The 17,243-nt window shown below is 42.2% G+C and overlaps 3 protein-coding genes across 3 annotated transcripts in view; 1 reads left to right on the forward strand and 2 right to left on the reverse strand.

The window, feature by feature from the left end:
* Positions 1-8,810, forward strand: part of itga2.2 (integrin, alpha 2 (CD49B, alpha 2 subunit of VLA-2 receptor), tandem duplicate 2) — a 28,003-nt gene extending 19,193 nt beyond the window's left edge. Inside the window, exons 21-29 of the mRNA XM_066650615.1 lie at positions 282-358; positions 772-855; positions 2,015-2,114; positions 2,346-2,450; positions 3,537-3,647; positions 4,937-5,050; positions 5,789-5,878; positions 5,973-6,089; positions 6,511-8,810. Coding sequence (XP_066506712.1) covers positions 282-358; positions 772-855; positions 2,015-2,114; positions 2,346-2,450; positions 3,537-3,647; positions 4,937-5,050; positions 5,789-5,878; positions 5,973-6,089; positions 6,511-6,603 — 891 coding nt within the window. The 3' untranslated portion in view covers positions 6,604-8,810. The remainder of the gene's footprint in view (positions 1-281; positions 359-771; positions 856-2,014; positions 2,115-2,345; positions 2,451-3,536; positions 3,648-4,936; positions 5,051-5,788; positions 5,879-5,972; positions 6,090-6,510) is intronic.
* A 4-nt stretch (positions 8,811-8,814) lies between these two features.
* LOC136674567 (molybdopterin synthase catalytic subunit) lies at positions 8,815-11,290 on the reverse strand. The gene is made up of 4 exons (XM_066650616.1): positions 11,170-11,290; positions 10,929-11,082; positions 10,400-10,523; positions 8,815-9,409 (listed from the first exon to the last, which is right to left on the reverse strand). Exons 1-4 carry the CDS (start codon positions 11,288-11,290, stop codon positions 9,323-9,325), a joined length of 486 nt encoding a protein of 161 aa, XP_066506713.1. The 3' UTR covers positions 8,815-9,322.
* A 90-nt stretch (positions 11,291-11,380) lies between these two features.
* LOC136674568 (molybdopterin synthase sulfur carrier subunit) lies at positions 11,381-13,734 on the reverse strand. Its single transcript, XM_066650617.1, has 3 exons — positions 13,654-13,734; positions 12,497-12,618; positions 11,381-11,519 (listed from the first exon to the last, which is right to left on the reverse strand). Exons 1-3 carry the CDS (start codon positions 13,663-13,665, stop codon positions 11,393-11,395), a joined length of 261 nt encoding a protein of 86 aa, XP_066506714.1. The 5' UTR covers positions 13,666-13,734; the 3' UTR covers positions 11,381-11,392.
* Positions 13,735-17,243: the final 3,509 nt, after the last annotated feature.

Raw genomic sequence — 17,243 nt, forward strand, 5'->3', positions numbered from 1 at the left:
TCACCAGGAGGAAACCCACGCAGACACAGGGAGAACACACCACACTCCTCACAGACAGTCACCCGGAGGAAACCCACGCAGACACAGGGAGGACACACCACACTCCTCATAGACAGTCACCAGGAGGAAACCCACGCAGACACAGGGAGAACACACCACACTCCTCACAGACAGTCTGGAGCTGTATGACTGCGACACTACCTGCTGCACCACCATGCTGCCCCTATGTTACATTATATTATACTTTATAATAAGTATACCACCTTGTTTCTCTGTTTCAGGTCACTTTTGAAATCAATTTTGACTTTAATTTGGGTCAGCTACAGAAAGATGTCAAAATTGTCTTTGACGCTCAAAGGTAAGTAAACCAATGTTTTGTGTTCAGTGGTCTGAGAAAAGTCATTTTCACATGTGTGACATTATGTATTGATACAGACACAATACACAAATATAAACCGCCACCTATGAGTACAAAAGTCTACACACTGAATCCATTTAAGCAAGAAGAAGAATCTCTAATAATTAAACACACTATTCTTCCTTTTTCTTTCATTTAAAATTCTTGCGCCTCCATTCCACCTTAAACAGTGCAGCAGATGAGTTGATGTGCCTCTGTTCCACCTTAAATAATGCTGCTGTTAAATATTAGTTATTTTTAGCTTTTTCTTTTTTGTAAACTTTGTTGTGACGTTTTTGTTATTGTTTTGAACAGTGGTTTTCACTGAAAATATAATTAGGACTAACTCTCTCCCTCACTTTGTCTGTTTACAGTGAGAGTGCAGAAGAAACTCCAGCAGACAACACAGAGACTGTGTCCTTTCCTGTCCAGTACAGTTCAGAGCTCATTCTCAGCAGGTAACACATCAAACACAGTCCACTCCAAACACCAGCTTTTACTTTAAGAAAATTAGAGTGTACCACATCACACTCATTCTTCTAAACGCCAACAAGATCACGGTTGTGCACAGAAGTTTAGATACACCTGCTGCTGCGAAGTAGTTGCTTATGCTACTGAAAAGAGCACAGTATTTACAGAGTAAAGATGTATTTTTTTTTTGTTTTTTTGTTCAGACACATTTACACTTATCAAAAAAATATAAACATTTAAATATATATATGAAATTAAATTACAAATATATATATTCATTCATTCATTATTGTCTGTAACCGGAATCACTAGACGCAAGGTGGGAACACGCCTTGAAGGGGGTGCAATTCCTTCACTGGGCAACATACACTAACACATTCACTCACACACTTACACATATGGACACTTTTAAGTCACCAATCCACCTACCAACGTGTGTTTTTGGACTGTGGGAGGAAACCCACGCAGACACAGGGAGAACACACCAACTCCTCACAAACAGTCACCCAGAGGAAACCCACGCAGACACAGGGAGAACACATCACACTCCTCACAGACAGTCACCCGGAGGAAACCCACGCAGACAAAGAGAGAACACACCACACTCCTCACAGACAGTCACCCGGAGGAAACCCACGCAGACACAGGGAGAACACACCACACTCCTCACAGACAGTCACCCGGAGGAAACCCACGCAGACAAAGAGAGAACACACCACACTCCTCACAGATAGTCACCCGGAGGAAACCCACGCAGACAAAGAGAGAACACACCACACTCCTCACAGACAGTCACCCGGAGGAAACCCACGCAGACAAAGAGAGAATACACCAAAATATATTATGTTTAAAACTAAAACAATTACATTGGATTTTACATATAATATTAACATTTTTAATTGAGTTCTTGCAAAACCTGTGGAATATATTTATTTTAATTATTTATTTATTTTATCAGAATAAACAGGGAAGTGTTTGAAGGAGGCCAAGATTAAAAGTAATTTATTCCAATAAACAAAGCTTCATTTACATAGATCATAATCACATCCCATGAGTAAAAAAATAACAATCAACTTCTTGTAGTGGCAAAGAGTGAGAAAATAAAGTCCATTATATCCTTACATTGTGTGACGCTGTTTTTTACAGAGATGCATCTCTGGACGTATATTTCCTGGAAAAAGACGGAATTAAAACCACGATGAAGACATACAGAGACATTGGGCCGGAGCTGAGGTTCAGCCTGAAGGTCAGATTTTATTCTCGTTTTGACAGAATTGCACACAAACTTTGAGAAATTATAATACGTAGCTGTAGAAATGGTGTCCATATTTCAGTTTAGGATCCACCTTAATTTCACCTGTTGTTTTTCAGTTACTGTCCTGTAAATAATGAGTGAGCATTAAAAACATGAAATACAGTACTTAAATGCTTTTTTTTTCTTTCTTTCTTTCTTTCTTTGTTGTGCGACCCCCTGCAGGTGTCTGGAGGAGTGTTCCCAATCAGTCTGGTCTATCTTGAGGTGTCTCTGCCCACCAGAACTAAAGCAGGGAATCCTCTCATCTACATTACCTCCATCTCCACTGTGAGATACCCGTGCTCAGCTCACACTCTTTTTCTAATAAGGAGCAATAAGTCAAAGGACCATGTTGGTCATACATAAATAGCCATTAACAAGGGTAAACATTAACTATCAACATCTTGTTAATTCAATCTGATAATTAATACTAGGGCAGCACAGCAGGTAGTGTCGCAGTCACACAGCTCCAAGGACCTGGAGGTTGTGGGTTCGATTCCCGTTCCGGGAGACTGTCTGTGAGGAGTGTGGTGTGTTCTCCCTGTGTCTGTGTGGGTTTCCACCGGGTGACTGTCTGTGAGGAGTGTGGTATGTTCTCCCTGTGTCTGTGTGGGTTTACTCCGAGTGACTGTCTGTGAGGAGTTGGTGTGTTCTCCCTGTGTCTGCGTGGGTTTCCTCCCACAGTCCAAAAATACACGTTGGTAGGTGGAGTGTGTGTGTGTGTGTGTGTGTGTGTGTGTGTGTGTGTAGAACTGGCGCCCCCTCCAGGGTGTATTCCCACCTTGCGCCCAATGATTCCAGGTAGGCTCTGGACCCACCGCGACCCTGAACTGGATAAGGGTTACAGATAATGAATGAATTAAATAATTAATGTGGCCAATAGCAACCCTAAAGTCAAGAGTGACCTTATGAAACTAGTTACAAAGCTCTTAATCACTGCTCATGTCCCTGACTATAATTTCTCCTACATCAGTGCACAGAGATGTGTAACACACAGTATCCAAATAGATCCAATATGTAAAGGATCTTAATGAATAAGGCAAGTCATAGTATTAATTCGCAGACTGAATTAACAAGACGTTGATACTTAACGTTTAACATTGTTAATGGCTATTTATGTCTGACCAACGTGGTCCTTTGTTATTCCCTGATATTTTAAGCATTAATGTATGTATTAATTCACTATGAGGACTATTAATGACGTATTAATATATGCTAATTGGTGCTACCAATTAAAATGTTACCAATAATATTCATGGAATGTATGTTTGCGGTTGCGGAAAGTATCTGTTTATGCTCCACAGAGGGTGTGTTGCTATGGGAGTTGATGAAATGGAGTAAACATGTGAGCTGATGAGATCATGTTGTTTACAGGCCGGTGACGTACAGTGTGACAGCAGCCCTCTGACTGACCCTTTAAAGATCGAAGAGAAAGGATACGATGCCAAGTTTACAGAGGAGAGCTTCAGAGGAATTCCTGAACTGGTCAGTTTGTGTGGGCGTGTGTGTGCCTGCCAGGTTTATGCTATGTTGTGGGGACCTAAACACCCATATTATGAGGACTTCTTACCTTCTCTTCCATTAAGGGTTACTGTTAGGTTTAAGGGTTAGGCTTATGCTATAGCTGTGGTAAAGTTAAAATAATTCTCCACAAAATGAATGGATTGTAATGCCACTACTGTGCATGAAAACAAACGTGGCTGTAAATTCTCATGTACTATGACAGGGGTCGGCAACCCGCGGCTCTTTGATCCCTCTGATGCGGCTCAGCTTTTGAAAATAATTAATGAGAATTTAATTCAAATGTATTTTATTTTGGTTCGTTCATTTTCAAAATGTAATTCTATGAAGGTTACGGCGATCTTGTAACATCTAAAATATTTTAATGTTTAAAATATTTCGTCGCTCTTAATACACGTCACAACTTCCAACGTCAACCGTCAGTGTGCGGTTTCTGGAACTTTCTGACCGCTGACTGCACGGCGCCAGTAAAATAATGACGGCACGCAGAGAGAGGACAGTATTTTTGTTTGCTGTCATTGGATAATTTAAGTTCGGGGTTTTTTTTCCGTTACTACAAGGACTCAAATAGACATTGAGTATTTTACTTAACGTCAAACCGACGTCTTTTTTTCGGAGTTAAAAAGTGTTTTTTCATTACTAAAGGGACTCAAATAGACATTGCGTATTTTACTTAACCGTCAAACCGACGTCTTTTTTTAAAAAGTTAAAAATATTTTGTTGCATTCCGAAATGTTATTTCATTTTCTCTGCAGTCGTTCATTGATTTCATAAATGGAACACAGTATAGTTTGTTTATACATAACACAAAGGTAAAAAAAAACCTGTTATGCGCAGTTATTTAATTTAAAATTTCTAAAGGGTTTTGTGGCTCCCAGTGTTTTCTTTACTGTGTGAAATGGGTCCAAATGGCTCTTTGAGTGGTAAAGGTTGCCGACCTCTGCACTATGAGCTTGTTCCAAAGCCATTCTGAGAATAATATTTTTATAACATACATTTTTGCCGTCTGCAGGCCTGACATTTCAGTTAGTGTTATAGCGCCCCCTTTTGTTCTACGCCTTTAAAGGCTGTGTCAGAATAATCCAGTCTGCGAGTGTGTTAAGTTTGGTGATCATGAAATAAGCTATGAATCAAATATCTATGGGTAAAGTGATTTACTCAACTTCCGGCTACTTCCGGTTTACTTAAAATGGACTTACATTATACTCAATGTGCCATAACTCTCTCTCTCTGAATCTGTCCATCGTCTACAGAACTGCAATACCGCCAGCTGTCAGAGGATGAAGTGTGTGCTGAAAGACATGAATCCAAAGAGTGATTACTACGTGAATGTGACGGCGTGGATATGGAACGGCACGTTTGCTATGGTGAGCTGAACAGCTTCTCTCATGAAAGACACACTGATTTTGCTACACGACTAAAGGTCAGATCCCTGGACAGTGGTTAAGCTCAATGTTAAACTACCTTTACGGCTCAGTGGAGAATCTCCATTCAGAACACTCTAACTATTCAGTGTCCCGAGGTCATCAGAGGGGGATGTGCCCCCCATCAGCTTCAGAACTTAGCCTCACTACTGTTTATGTGGCTGAATGTAATCAAATCCTAACAGCAATGTTCTGACATCTAGTGTAAAGTATAAATGCTGATGAGTGCAGCACAAATAAAAAGACAAACTCTTTATTGTTTATAACTTTGGTTTCGAAAGTAGCCAGTTTACAGCGTAGAAGGATGTAGTGTTATATTATTGTCTGTCTCTCTGTCTCTCTCTGTATCTGTCTCTCTCTCTTTCTAACTCACACTCTCACTTTCTCTGTCTGTCTCTCTCTCTCTCTTTTTCTGTATCTCTCTCTGTGTCTGTCTCTTGTGTCTCTGTCTCTCTTTAACTCTCTCACTCTATCTGTCTCTCTCTTTCTCTGTATATCTCTCTCACTCTGTCTGTCTCTCTCTGTCCAACTCACACTCTCACTTTCTCTGTCTGTCTCTCTCTCACTCTGTCTCTCTTTCTCTGTATCTGTCTCTCTCTCTAACTCACACTCTCTCGCTTTCCGTCTGTCTCACTCTCTCTCTGTGTCTCTGTCTCCCTCTCTCTCTAACTCTGTCTGTAGGCTGATTTCCAGTCAGTTGTTCTACAGATCAATGCTCAGATTGACACATCTCAACCTGATCTGCTCCTCATCACTCACAAAGAAGCCCAGGTAATAAACAGCGAACACAGCTTTGCTTTGTCTTTATCCTTTGTCTCCGTTACTCCATCAATACTCTTCAAGTCCATGCTCGTTCTTATCTCAGGTGTCTGTCACTGTGAATAAACCCGGAGCTAAAGCAGACGTCCCTGTTGGTGTTGTTGTGGGCAGTGTCATCGGTGGCCTGCTCCTACTGGCTCTTGCTGTTGGAGCTCTTTGGAAGGTATGATTTTAGTTCATCATCAGCAAACATCTGGCAGCCAATTAAACCTGTTTAATTAATAACAAATAATAAAGAGGGCAGATGGAGACAATTACTGGTGCTCATTAGCTCCAAAACGTTCCTGATGCCCCCAAAATTAATGGCATCTGTACTGTGTGTATGTTTAATGTTTCTCACGGTGACATTGCTGTAAGATTAATATATGATTCTTCAACTTATTGTGCACACAGACTCTTCTCATGGGAACATTGTACATTATATTAATTCCTTTAAACACATTTGAATCTGTCAATTAATAATAATCCGCTGGGGCATTAAGGGGGCTTTAAATTGGTGTGTGATTGTGTTTAATAATTTTGCAGTGTTCTTACAACCATCTCATAAGTGCAGTGAGTTCAATAAGATTTTTTTTTTCTTTTAGCTTGGATTCTTCAAAAGAAAATACCAACAGCTGCAGAAAAATGATAGCGGTCCAGAAGCGGAAGAACTACAGAACAGTCCAGAACAACCCTGAGACTAATGCTGATCCTGGAGCAGTCTTAAAGGCTCTGGGACAGCACTGACTGAGCCAAAGATCAAAAAGCAAACAGCCATAGGTCAAGCAACATTAATCCTACCACATTCACAAGCTTTAAAAAGAAGCAGAAGCCTAAACGTCTAAAGTCATATACATCCACTGGACAAGCCTGAGGGTCTTCATCAGCTGAAGAACTTCACCAGCAGCAGGACTAGTGTGTAATATCAGAACCAGCAGGAGAAGGGTATAACGCTTCCTGAAAACCATCAGTTTAAAGTTCTCACCAGCAGTAAGACTCGAAGAAGAAATTCGAGTGTGAACTGTGAAGGGGTTCAGCAGAAGGCAAGAAGACTATCCGAATGCCACAAGGAACAAACAAAGCTCCTGTTGTGTCCTGCGATGGAAACTCTGTTATGCACTTCCTCTGTTTATTCACGCCTCCTTCACTCAGTCTTCAACACTGGAGGAGCTTTCACTGAGCGTTCTATCTTTGAATCAGACCAAGGACGGTGCAGAAATACTGTGGCTAAAGCATTTCCTGTCCCTTCTCTTGCTTTTATCCTTATTTTTCCTGTAAATATTGCTCAATGAACGTGCAAAATGCCAAAGACCTAAAGATCTGCGGACCACGCATCTGGCAGCTTCTTGCGGTAATTATTTCTACGTTCCTCACTTGGTGAAACAGCACTGAACACAATAAGGACAGCCATTACATGAATGGATTGATATTAAGATCCATTCATCTTCTGTAACCACTATCATCCTGTTCAGGGTCATGGTGGGTCCATAGCCTACCCAGAATCCCTGGGTTAGAATAACAGGGACACACCCTGGACAGGGCGCCAGTGGACCCTGGGGTTGTAGCCTGTGACACGTCTTTTTCAGTTAATAACTCTCCGTTTAGAAACAATTAACAAAAATCACTGACTACGGGAACTGGGAATGAGTGGCCAGACACCTCCCCACAGATTACTGTAAATATAATAATATTTTTGTGTAATGCAAAGTTTTTATCGGTACAGAGGGAAAGGGGAAGTATTATTTAACCATGGGATAGTGGCTCCATCGCTTAAAGTAGCAGAGATTATCGTTCCACACACTTTTTGTTTGTTTGTTTGTTTGTTTTAAAGTTGGTCTGGTGTGAATCGCTCTGTTCTAGAACAGTCTGAACTCACACACAGCGGTGGTAAACGAAACCAGATGTCTGCCAGATGTTGATTTGTAATTGTTCTAAGATCATCTTTTGGTAAACACATTTTATAATCCGTTTTCTGACTAAATCATGAATTACGAAAAACGTCGTTAATCTTTGACATCACATCAGACCTGATTCTTTTATGATCAGCGAGCTCCTTACAGGTTGCTGTCAATGGATGATAACGTAAACTTACTGTATTTGTGTTTTAAACAGCTTTCCTTTGGTTCCTATCACAGACGTAAAATAAATCAATCAGTACCCCTCTCAGCAATAAGACATTTACCTCAAACCACTCTTAACGACTTGTTTTCTTCACAATTGAAAATGCAGAAACCTATAGAAGGGAAATCCCTTTTTCTCCCTTTTCATCAGAGTCTAGAGTAAGCAGCGTACGATGGTCACATCCTTCCTTCTCAGGAATATCTCATTTATTTAAAAGCACTACTGATTAAACTTACAAGATCCGGAATGGGATCAAACCCTCAGTTTTCCAGGGTTCAGGTCCAGCACCTTTATATAACTATGTTCCCAAAAGGTTTGTGGACACCTCTCTTATAGTTTGTGCATTCAGCTGCACGTTATACGCAGAAAAGCATTTTAAAAATAGTTTGCTCCAGAAAAGATTTGGGTTTTTCGCTCCTGGGGACTTCCCCGAGTGCAATATTTTTACAGCAATCCACTGTAAATAGGAAGGGTGCTAGAGGAGGTGGTTTTCTAGCCTCCTCCAAGTTATATAGTGTAATTTCTGCAGTGCTGAGCCCTGAGTAGCAATGACAGAGACTGTATTGTGTCTATTAACGGTCAGGGTAAATATCAAGCAGTTGATAACAGGTGGAAAGGGGCTACTACGTCCACATAGAAAAGTAGAAGAGCACAGTTCCCTGTTAATGTCCTTCATTTCAGAGGAAACCCTGGGCCTGAAGGTGTCCACAACCCTTTGGTCATATTGTGTATTTTTGGTTTCTTATGCATTGTTTTTTCCAAACTTTCTTATTTCTGGAGCCCACTTTCGTTAGATGTTTATATTCAGCACTTTATCCGTTTATAATGCAATTGTAGGTGTTTTTATTTTGTTATATTTGGTACAGTACACTGAGATGCAATTGAACTGTACATTGTGGATTAGCTTCGTTTCGATTGTTTCAGTGCATTAAACGCAGTCAGTGCAGCTTTGTGTAGAACACAGGGGTCAATTACACAGAACCTTTACTGCAATATGTCACTTTTCCTTCATACACACAGTGGGGGCATTAAGGAAAATGGATGTTAGAAATGCACAGACTGATCAATGTTTACATAAAGGTTATTTGCACTGTACATTTTTGGCTTTTTTATTGAAATACTACAGATTCAATACGACAAGGTTTTATATAAATAAACCTTTACTTTCTGTGGTAAAGAAAGCTTTCAGCTGTATCACTGCTGTCTTTAATAAAAGCATATCTCTCGTCCTCTGCTGTGTGTAGATTGGCTGTGGATAAAGATGAAAGCACTGCAGCTCACTGGACAGTTCATAGGTCAATTTGCTTTGTTCCCGCCTCTGTTTCCTGCCCACAGACACTCCTTGTTCTCTTTCCAGCATGACTCCTCTGACTCATAGACCTCCTTAAAACAGTGGAACGGAAGCAGATCACAGTTCAGACAGGCATCAGGTCCTACCTCCAATTCCAAATGTCATTACGTGTGTCACTTTTAACTTTAGAAACCTTGCTTTTCAAAACAGAGGCTCACAACAATTTGTTAAAATGTTTGGACAGGAACATGTTTACCACCTTGTAACATCACCTTTTTTTCCTTTGAAGACTAAAGATACCAAATAATCCAGTTCTGAAAGCAGTTTATTGCCATAGTATTGTTGCCTAAATCTATTTGGTGTTGACTGGATATTCATTCATTCATTCATTGTCTGTAACCCTTATAAAGTTCAGAGTCGCAGTGGGTCCGGAGCCTACCCGGAATCACTGGGCGCAAGGCAGCAACACACCCTGGAGGGGGCGCCAGTCCTTCACAGGGCAACACACACATCTACAGACACTTTTGTGTTGCCACCTACCAATGTGTTCTTTTGGACTGTGGGAGGAAACTCATGCAGACACTGGGAGAACACACCACACTCCTCACAGAAAGTTACTCCCTGTGTCTCCGTGGGTTTTCTCCAGGTGACTGTCTGTGAGGAGTGTGGTGTGTTCTCCCTGTGTCTGTGTGGGTTTCCTCCGGGTGACTGTCTGTGAGGAGTGTGGTGTGTTCTCCCTGTGTCTGCGTGGGTTTCCTCCGGGTGCTCCGGTTTCCTCCCACAGTCCAAAAACAAACATTGGTAGGTGGATTGGTGACTCAAAAGTGTCCGTAGGTGTGTGTGTGTTGCCCTGTGAAGGACTGGCGCCCCCTCCAGGGTGTATTCCCGCCTTGCGCCCAATGATTCCAGGTAGGCTCTGGACCCACCGCGACCCTGAACTGGATAAGGGTTACAGACAATGAATGAATGAATGAATTTCTGATACCACTCACAGTCAATGCTGTTTTTTTTTTTCTTGCTTTTCTCATTCACTTAAATAGTAATGTTTATAAAAAAAAATGAGTGCTTTTCAAGTGCTATACCTTTTTCCAAATAGGGACAGTAGCTTTGAGGGTGTCTATGCAGTAGCTCACAGCCTCCAGTGAATCTCTGCGGTGAGGAGATGAAATACCAATAATAACACTGGCCTCCGAGATAGGAACAACACTGTGAACAGAAAAAAGAGCGAATTCAATAAATCATAAATAAATAAATGCATTTAACTAAAAAAAAAAAACACCACACACTTTCTCCATTCCTCCATCCTCTAATATTTCACATTCTTCATACTACTTTATCTACATTTCTAAGACTTTAGGGACTGTGATAATTCTGTGATAAGTTCTCTTTAGCTCTGCTGGCTCCATATTACAGCAGCAAACTCTCACGCCATCTCCACACACCAATTAAATATGGATTAGGACTAAGCTGAGGTTTTAAGATGAAATTACACTGTAACAAAGGCGTCTAAACTGAACTGACCATCCGATTAATGCCACAACAAATGTTAAAGAACAAGAAGAAAACGATCAGCATCAGTCCAGAGGTTTCATTAGTAGTCCAGCTGTTTACCCCAGTCTGTGATGGATGCAGATGTGCCGGACATTTGGCCATCTTGCCCTGATTTCAGTGCATATTTTCTTGAGCTCAGACTTAGCCATGGCCTCATATGCTTCATATTCCAGCCGGACCACCCTCTTCCCTTCGAAATGGTCTCTGGTCGTCCCTGCGATAAACAGAAGAGTCGTAAATATAACTATAAATAAGGCCAATGTGGGAGCAATGAAAGACAACAAAAAGGACAGAACCGCACCAATGAACAAGGATATGGCTCCACAGGAGGCACATCTCACTGAGTCAGAGACAGTATCGGTGGACAGATTATCCATGGTCAGTTTGATCAGATCTAAAGGTTCTCCTCCATCCTCAGCCATCTCTGAGAAAAGAAACGGTGATATTGTTAGAGACAGTCTGTTTATTTCCCATTATCTGTTCAATCATATGAATCTGTATCATTTACATACAGAATGAACGCTCTAGCCCCCACTGAGTGGTGGGATCACCGCCACCTCGTCCCCTTCCCTCAGGGTCACACACTGATCCCCAACCGCCACAAACTCCTGCCGTACCGCCAGGACCACCTGCTCGCGCACAGCACTCAGTCTGGCAGAGAGAGAGAGAGATTCAGTGGGCTCTAAACTTGTTTTTTAAAACCCTGTTTATATTGATTTAATAAATTTACTGCCACTAAGTGTGGCTTGGTTTAGTAAACTGTTTCCATTTAACAGTCCGTCTCAGTTTGATTCAATGACTCATAAACAAAAGGTCAACTCATTTAATCTGAAACCCGGAGGAAACCCACGCAGACACAGAGAGAACACACCACACTCCTCACAGACAGTCACCTGGAGGAAACCCACGCAGACACAGGGAGAACACACCACACTCCTCACAGACAGTCACTCGGAGGAAACCCACGCAGACACAGAGAGAACACACCACACTCCTCACAGACAGTCACCCGGAGGAAACCCACACAAACACAGGGAGAACACACCACACTCCTCACAGACAGTCACCCGGAGGAAATCCACGAAGACACAGAGAGAACACACCACACTCCTCACAGACAGTCACCCGGAGGAAACCCACGCAGACACAGAGAGAACACACCACACTCCTCACAGACAGTCACCTGGAGGAAACCCACGCAGACACAGGGAGAACACACCACACTCCTCACAGACAGTCACCCGGAGGAAATCCACGAAGACACAGAGAGAACACACCACACTCCTCACAGACAGTCACCCGGAGGAAACCCACACAGACACAGGGAGAACACACCACACTCCTCACAGACAGTCACCCGGAGGAAACCCACACAGACACAGGGAGAACACACCACACTCCTCACAGACAGTCACCCGGAGCAGGAATCGAACCCACAACCTCCAGGTCCCTGGAGCTGTGTGACTGCGACGCTCCCTGCTGCACCACCGTGCCACTCTTAAAATATCATTATAAGTCATAATTAATAATAATTAACACATCCTTACAAATGTATAATGAGATCTGATTCAGCAAGTCAACTTACGAAGAGGACTTTAGTGAAGAACATTTTTATCACAGGTACTTACTTCGGATGGAGCTTCTCCAGTTCCTGCCACAGCTGGAGGGTGGTTAACTCTGACTGAAGACTTATGGTCTCCGATCTGAGCCCTGCTAACTCTGCGCTTTTCGCAAAATACAACACCAGCACCTAGACAACATGCACAACACACACACACACCAAAGTGAATCAGAGGAGAACTCCACCACACACTCAAAATTCAAGGTTTGTGATGTAAACAAAACTGTTCACAGAAGTTTCACAGGAAATGTCTCTCCGTACAGAAACTAGATTCATTCATCTTTGCAAAGGTGCCGATAGTGACCAGTACGTAGCGCAATGTGTAGAACACAAATAAGACATTTTATTAACTAGCCACAACCACCACTTTAACTATTTAAGTTCCTCCTCCGCAGCCTGTAATTCACCACCTCAGTTCACTGAGCCTTCAGTCTTCAGGGCAGCTCCAGGGTTCTGGGGTTGTGGGTTCGAGCCCTGTGCTGGGAGACTGTCTGTGAGGAGCTTGGCGTGTTCTCCCCATGTCCACTGGGTTTCCCATGTGGGTAGGTGGATTGACTACTCAGAAGTGTCCATAGCTGTGAGTTGTGAGTGTGTGTCGCCCTGTGAAGGACTGTCAAACCACTTTCTTTCTTGTCTATTGTTCTGTAGAACACCTCACATGTAACTCTCCACTATAAACTAGTTTCAAAATGGATACATTTAAGTCAAAGCCTACACATTTTCCGTCTAAGCAGTGTATTCGTAAACATTTCATCTACCAAGAGGCTATTAGAGGCAGTGAACTCTTCAGACGTCTGGTTACTATCACCAGCATTGTTAACTATTCTAACTCAGTACATTTCTCTAGAACAGAGATATACAGACAATGTATCCATTTAATTACATACAGATTTAGACAAATGGGTGGAGTTCCTCTTTATAAAAACAGTGTGTGAACTTGTGAAATATCAAACAGAAATATATATGATAAATATGACAAATATAAATAGAATTAAATCTGTAATAAATGTCGTCACTGTTCGTAATACCATCCTCCACACTGTTTACAGGATTAGTAAGTGGTACTGTCCGGTTTTGCCAAAAGAGACTAAGCCGGAAGATTACTCATGTTTTGTTAAAAGCTCTAATTAATCTAAAAAGCCGTTAAAGTGTGTAAACTTTTACCTCAGAACTCATGAATGCAGCCTGTTCAGAAACACATGACCTGAATTTGTTACCGTTACTCTCGACTTCCGCTAAACTAACACCTGATTGGTCCGCTGTGGGTCACATGACACCGCTTCCGCTTCTCTATGGTTGAATCCCATATCCTTCCCTAAGCCCTAGGAAGTGCACTAAGAAGTAATTGAAATAAAAGCGCACACTATCCAGAGTCCAAAGGCCGTTTGGGAACCCCCACATGTGCGCAGTCTCATACTGGACATACACTGCATTATTTAATTGTAAAAGCATAAAATTCGTAAGTTACAAAACGCACAAAAGAGCTGGAAGACATTTGTATTGCCGATAACGTCCATGTCGTAGTGCTACATCACATTCATTTGTGTCTTTAAACCAAATGGTCTTTCGGTTAGTTTAGAAAATTAAAATATAATATTATGAAACGTGTGTAATCAAATTTGCAGTACTATATTAAAACTGTCAATAACCTACTTACACCAGCAGGTGTCGCCATTTTCACACAGATGAAACTCATTTATGGCACATAGGTGAACAAAAAAATTAACTTGCTTTTGTTGTCATTATACAACATGCAGCGAAATTGTGCCATATTTATACCATTCATGATGAGCTCTCGCCCCTCGCTGCCGTTGTGTGCTTAGCTGAACCTTTGTGTGTTTTAGGTCCTGATACCTTTATTTGCTACACAAAACATGGGAATTTCTTTTTTAATTCATCCGAGAACTTACATTTACGTTTCGGCATAGCTGCTCGAGATGAGGGTGGGTACATGAGCTTTGCCTGAGGTAAACAAGGACTACTGACGTGCAGACTGACCAATTAAATGTTTACAGAGAAGGTTATCAACCAATAACGGTAGCTCTACAGTCAGACCGTCCAATCAGAAGATTTTAGGCTCCTTCACCACGCTCCCTTCTCACTCAAGCGAACCAATCGGAGTAGGGAAGGGCGGGACTAGTTTGTGAACGAAACTTCTCGAAGTTCTATGTAAGTTCTAGAAAAACAAAATGCCGGACGTTTTTTTAAGTCTAAAAAAGAGGACATGTCCGGGTAAAAGAGGACGTCTGCTCACCCTACACAGTAGTGTATACTAACTAATGTTTCACTAATAAGGCGCTCTTTTTAAAGTAATAATCACAATCTTAAGAATCGGTATTTAACATAAAACTTTTGTGGATTTTCTGTAACTGCTTCATCTAAATCAGGGCCATAGTCTGAAGCTCACTTGGAATCATTGGGTGCAAGGCAGAACACACTCTAGAAAGGGCATCAGGCCATCACACACTCACCCAGTCTCACACTCACACTTATGGGCAATTTCACAGAGCCAGTCCACTTATCAACGTGTGTATTTGGACAGTAAAAGTCTTTGTCATTGCCTTATTTACAGCATGTCATTTTATTGTATATACCTGAGTCTATAGGTACAAGCCTGTATCTATAGGTACACTAGTAATTAAATGGCTAATCTAGCTGTGTGCACACTGTGTCTTCTGACCCCGTCACCACCGCTGCGAAGAAATATGCAAAGTGTTGCTAAATACATCTCAGACGGGAGTAATCAGAACATCTGAGAAGTTCCTCTTTGAAATGTGAGCCTTGTCCGTGTAAGTGCAGTGGGGCTCATCTGCCGACAGAGAGATGTCCCACTGTCCCCGGGCAGCGGCTATCTGTCCTCCAGCAGACTGGCAGCGCTTCTGTCTGATCTCAGCTCTCAGTCCTGTCCACTGTGTCTGATCTAATCCAAGTCCCAGCCTGAGAGGCTCCTTTGAAGCAGGATTTGTTGCTCTATATTTGTGCGCTCGAGGCTGGAAGGAGGGGTGGGCCAAACAACTGTGTCCACTATGACCAGAATGACCACTCATCTATTATTATCGCTCAGACTTCCCGCTAATGGAGCACTTTAAAGATTAACATGCTCACGGCCGCCTGAACTTTGATGGAGAAGTGGCTGTTATCACAAATCTGTTCAGAGCTCAGAGCTGCAGTGAAGACCTCCAGAGCAAGGGTCTTGTATTGTGTTTTTCTCCATCAAATCCGCTTATGTCTTATTGTGTGACACTATGTACAAATATGTATTACATTAAATGACCATCTTCCAACTTTTCATCAACACTTTATTATTGGGTACTAGCCCTTTAAGAGGGATTTAATATCTCTGTTCTGATTGGCTGCTAGTAGAATTACTTTACAAAGCATTACAGACTGAAACACTCTTTATAACTTCAGCCTGAATGCTGAGTGCTCTGGCCTTTCAGGCAGAAGAGGTGGAGCTATGTAAATGAGTTGCCTTTTTTTGACATCGCAACAGCAAATTTCTGATTGGATGATCCTGAAGCTGATTTTTTTTTGTGGTGACATGGATGTTTTTAAAACATTAAAAATCTATAAAAAAAAACATCTAACACTGAAGTAAAGGCTATGTTGTTTTTCATGACTTGTATGTTTTAATTATATTATTAATTATTGATTATTAATAGCTTTGGGGTAGTGTCTTAGTCACACAGCTCCAGGGACCAGGAGGTTGTGGGTTCGAGTCCCGCTCCGGGTGACTGTCTGTGAGGAGTGTGGTGTGTTCTCCCTGTGTCCGCGTGGGTTTCCTCCGGATGACTGTCTGTGAGGAGTGTGGTGTGTTCTCCCTGTGTCCGCGTGGGTTTCCTCCGGGTGACTGTCTGTGAGGAGTGTGGTGTGTTCTCCCTGTGTCCGCGTGGGTTTCCTCCGGGTGCTCCGGTTTCCTCCCACGTTCCAAAAACACACGTTGGTAAGTGGATTGGTGGCTCAAAAGTGTGAGTGTGTGAGTGAATGTGTGAGTGTGTGTTGCCCTGTGAAGGACTGGCGCCCCCTCCAGGGTGTATTCCCGCCTTGCGCCCAATGATTCCAGGTAGGCTCTGGACCCACCGCGACCCTGAACTGGATAAGGGTTACAGATAATGAATGAATGAATGAATGAATGAATGAATGAATGAATGAATGTGAGCTTTCTCTTATCATTTTCCAAGCTCAAACTGCTTCACAAAGTGTTAAACTGAGCACAAAATTAGGAACAAGCAGATAATTATTTACTAAACTGTCCCCAAAACACAGATATTGACTGGGAAACATTTAGCTTTTCCTTCTAAGTGCTCTTCATCATCAAAGACAGATCTGTACTGCACACGCTCTGATTATTCCCTGAGGGCAATGGAAGACGATACTCTTTTAGAATAAGCCTCATTTAAATGAACCCACATCATAGCAAAATAAACTATATGTCTCCAAAAGTCACTCCTTCACTCATTCATTCATTCATTCATTCATCGTGTATAAGATGTGTGGTGGGTTCAGGACATACCGGAAATCATTAAACACAAGGCAGGAACACTCCACTGAACAGGACGCCACACTGGGTATCACACATTCACCCACCCACGCCTGTGGACTATCCACCTACCAACATGTGGCTCCGGGAGGAAACCCACGCAGACACAGGGAGAACACACCACACTCCTCACAGACAGTCACCCGGAGCAAACCCACATAGACACAGGGAGAACACATCACACTCCTCACAGACAGTCACCCGGAGGAAACCC

This window comes from Hoplias malabaricus, chromosome 18, assembly GCF_029633855.1.
Source record: "Hoplias malabaricus isolate fHopMal1 chromosome 18, fHopMal1.hap1, whole genome shotgun sequence".
Classification (NCBI taxonomy): domain Eukaryota; kingdom Metazoa; phylum Chordata; class Actinopteri; order Characiformes; family Erythrinidae; genus Hoplias; species Hoplias malabaricus.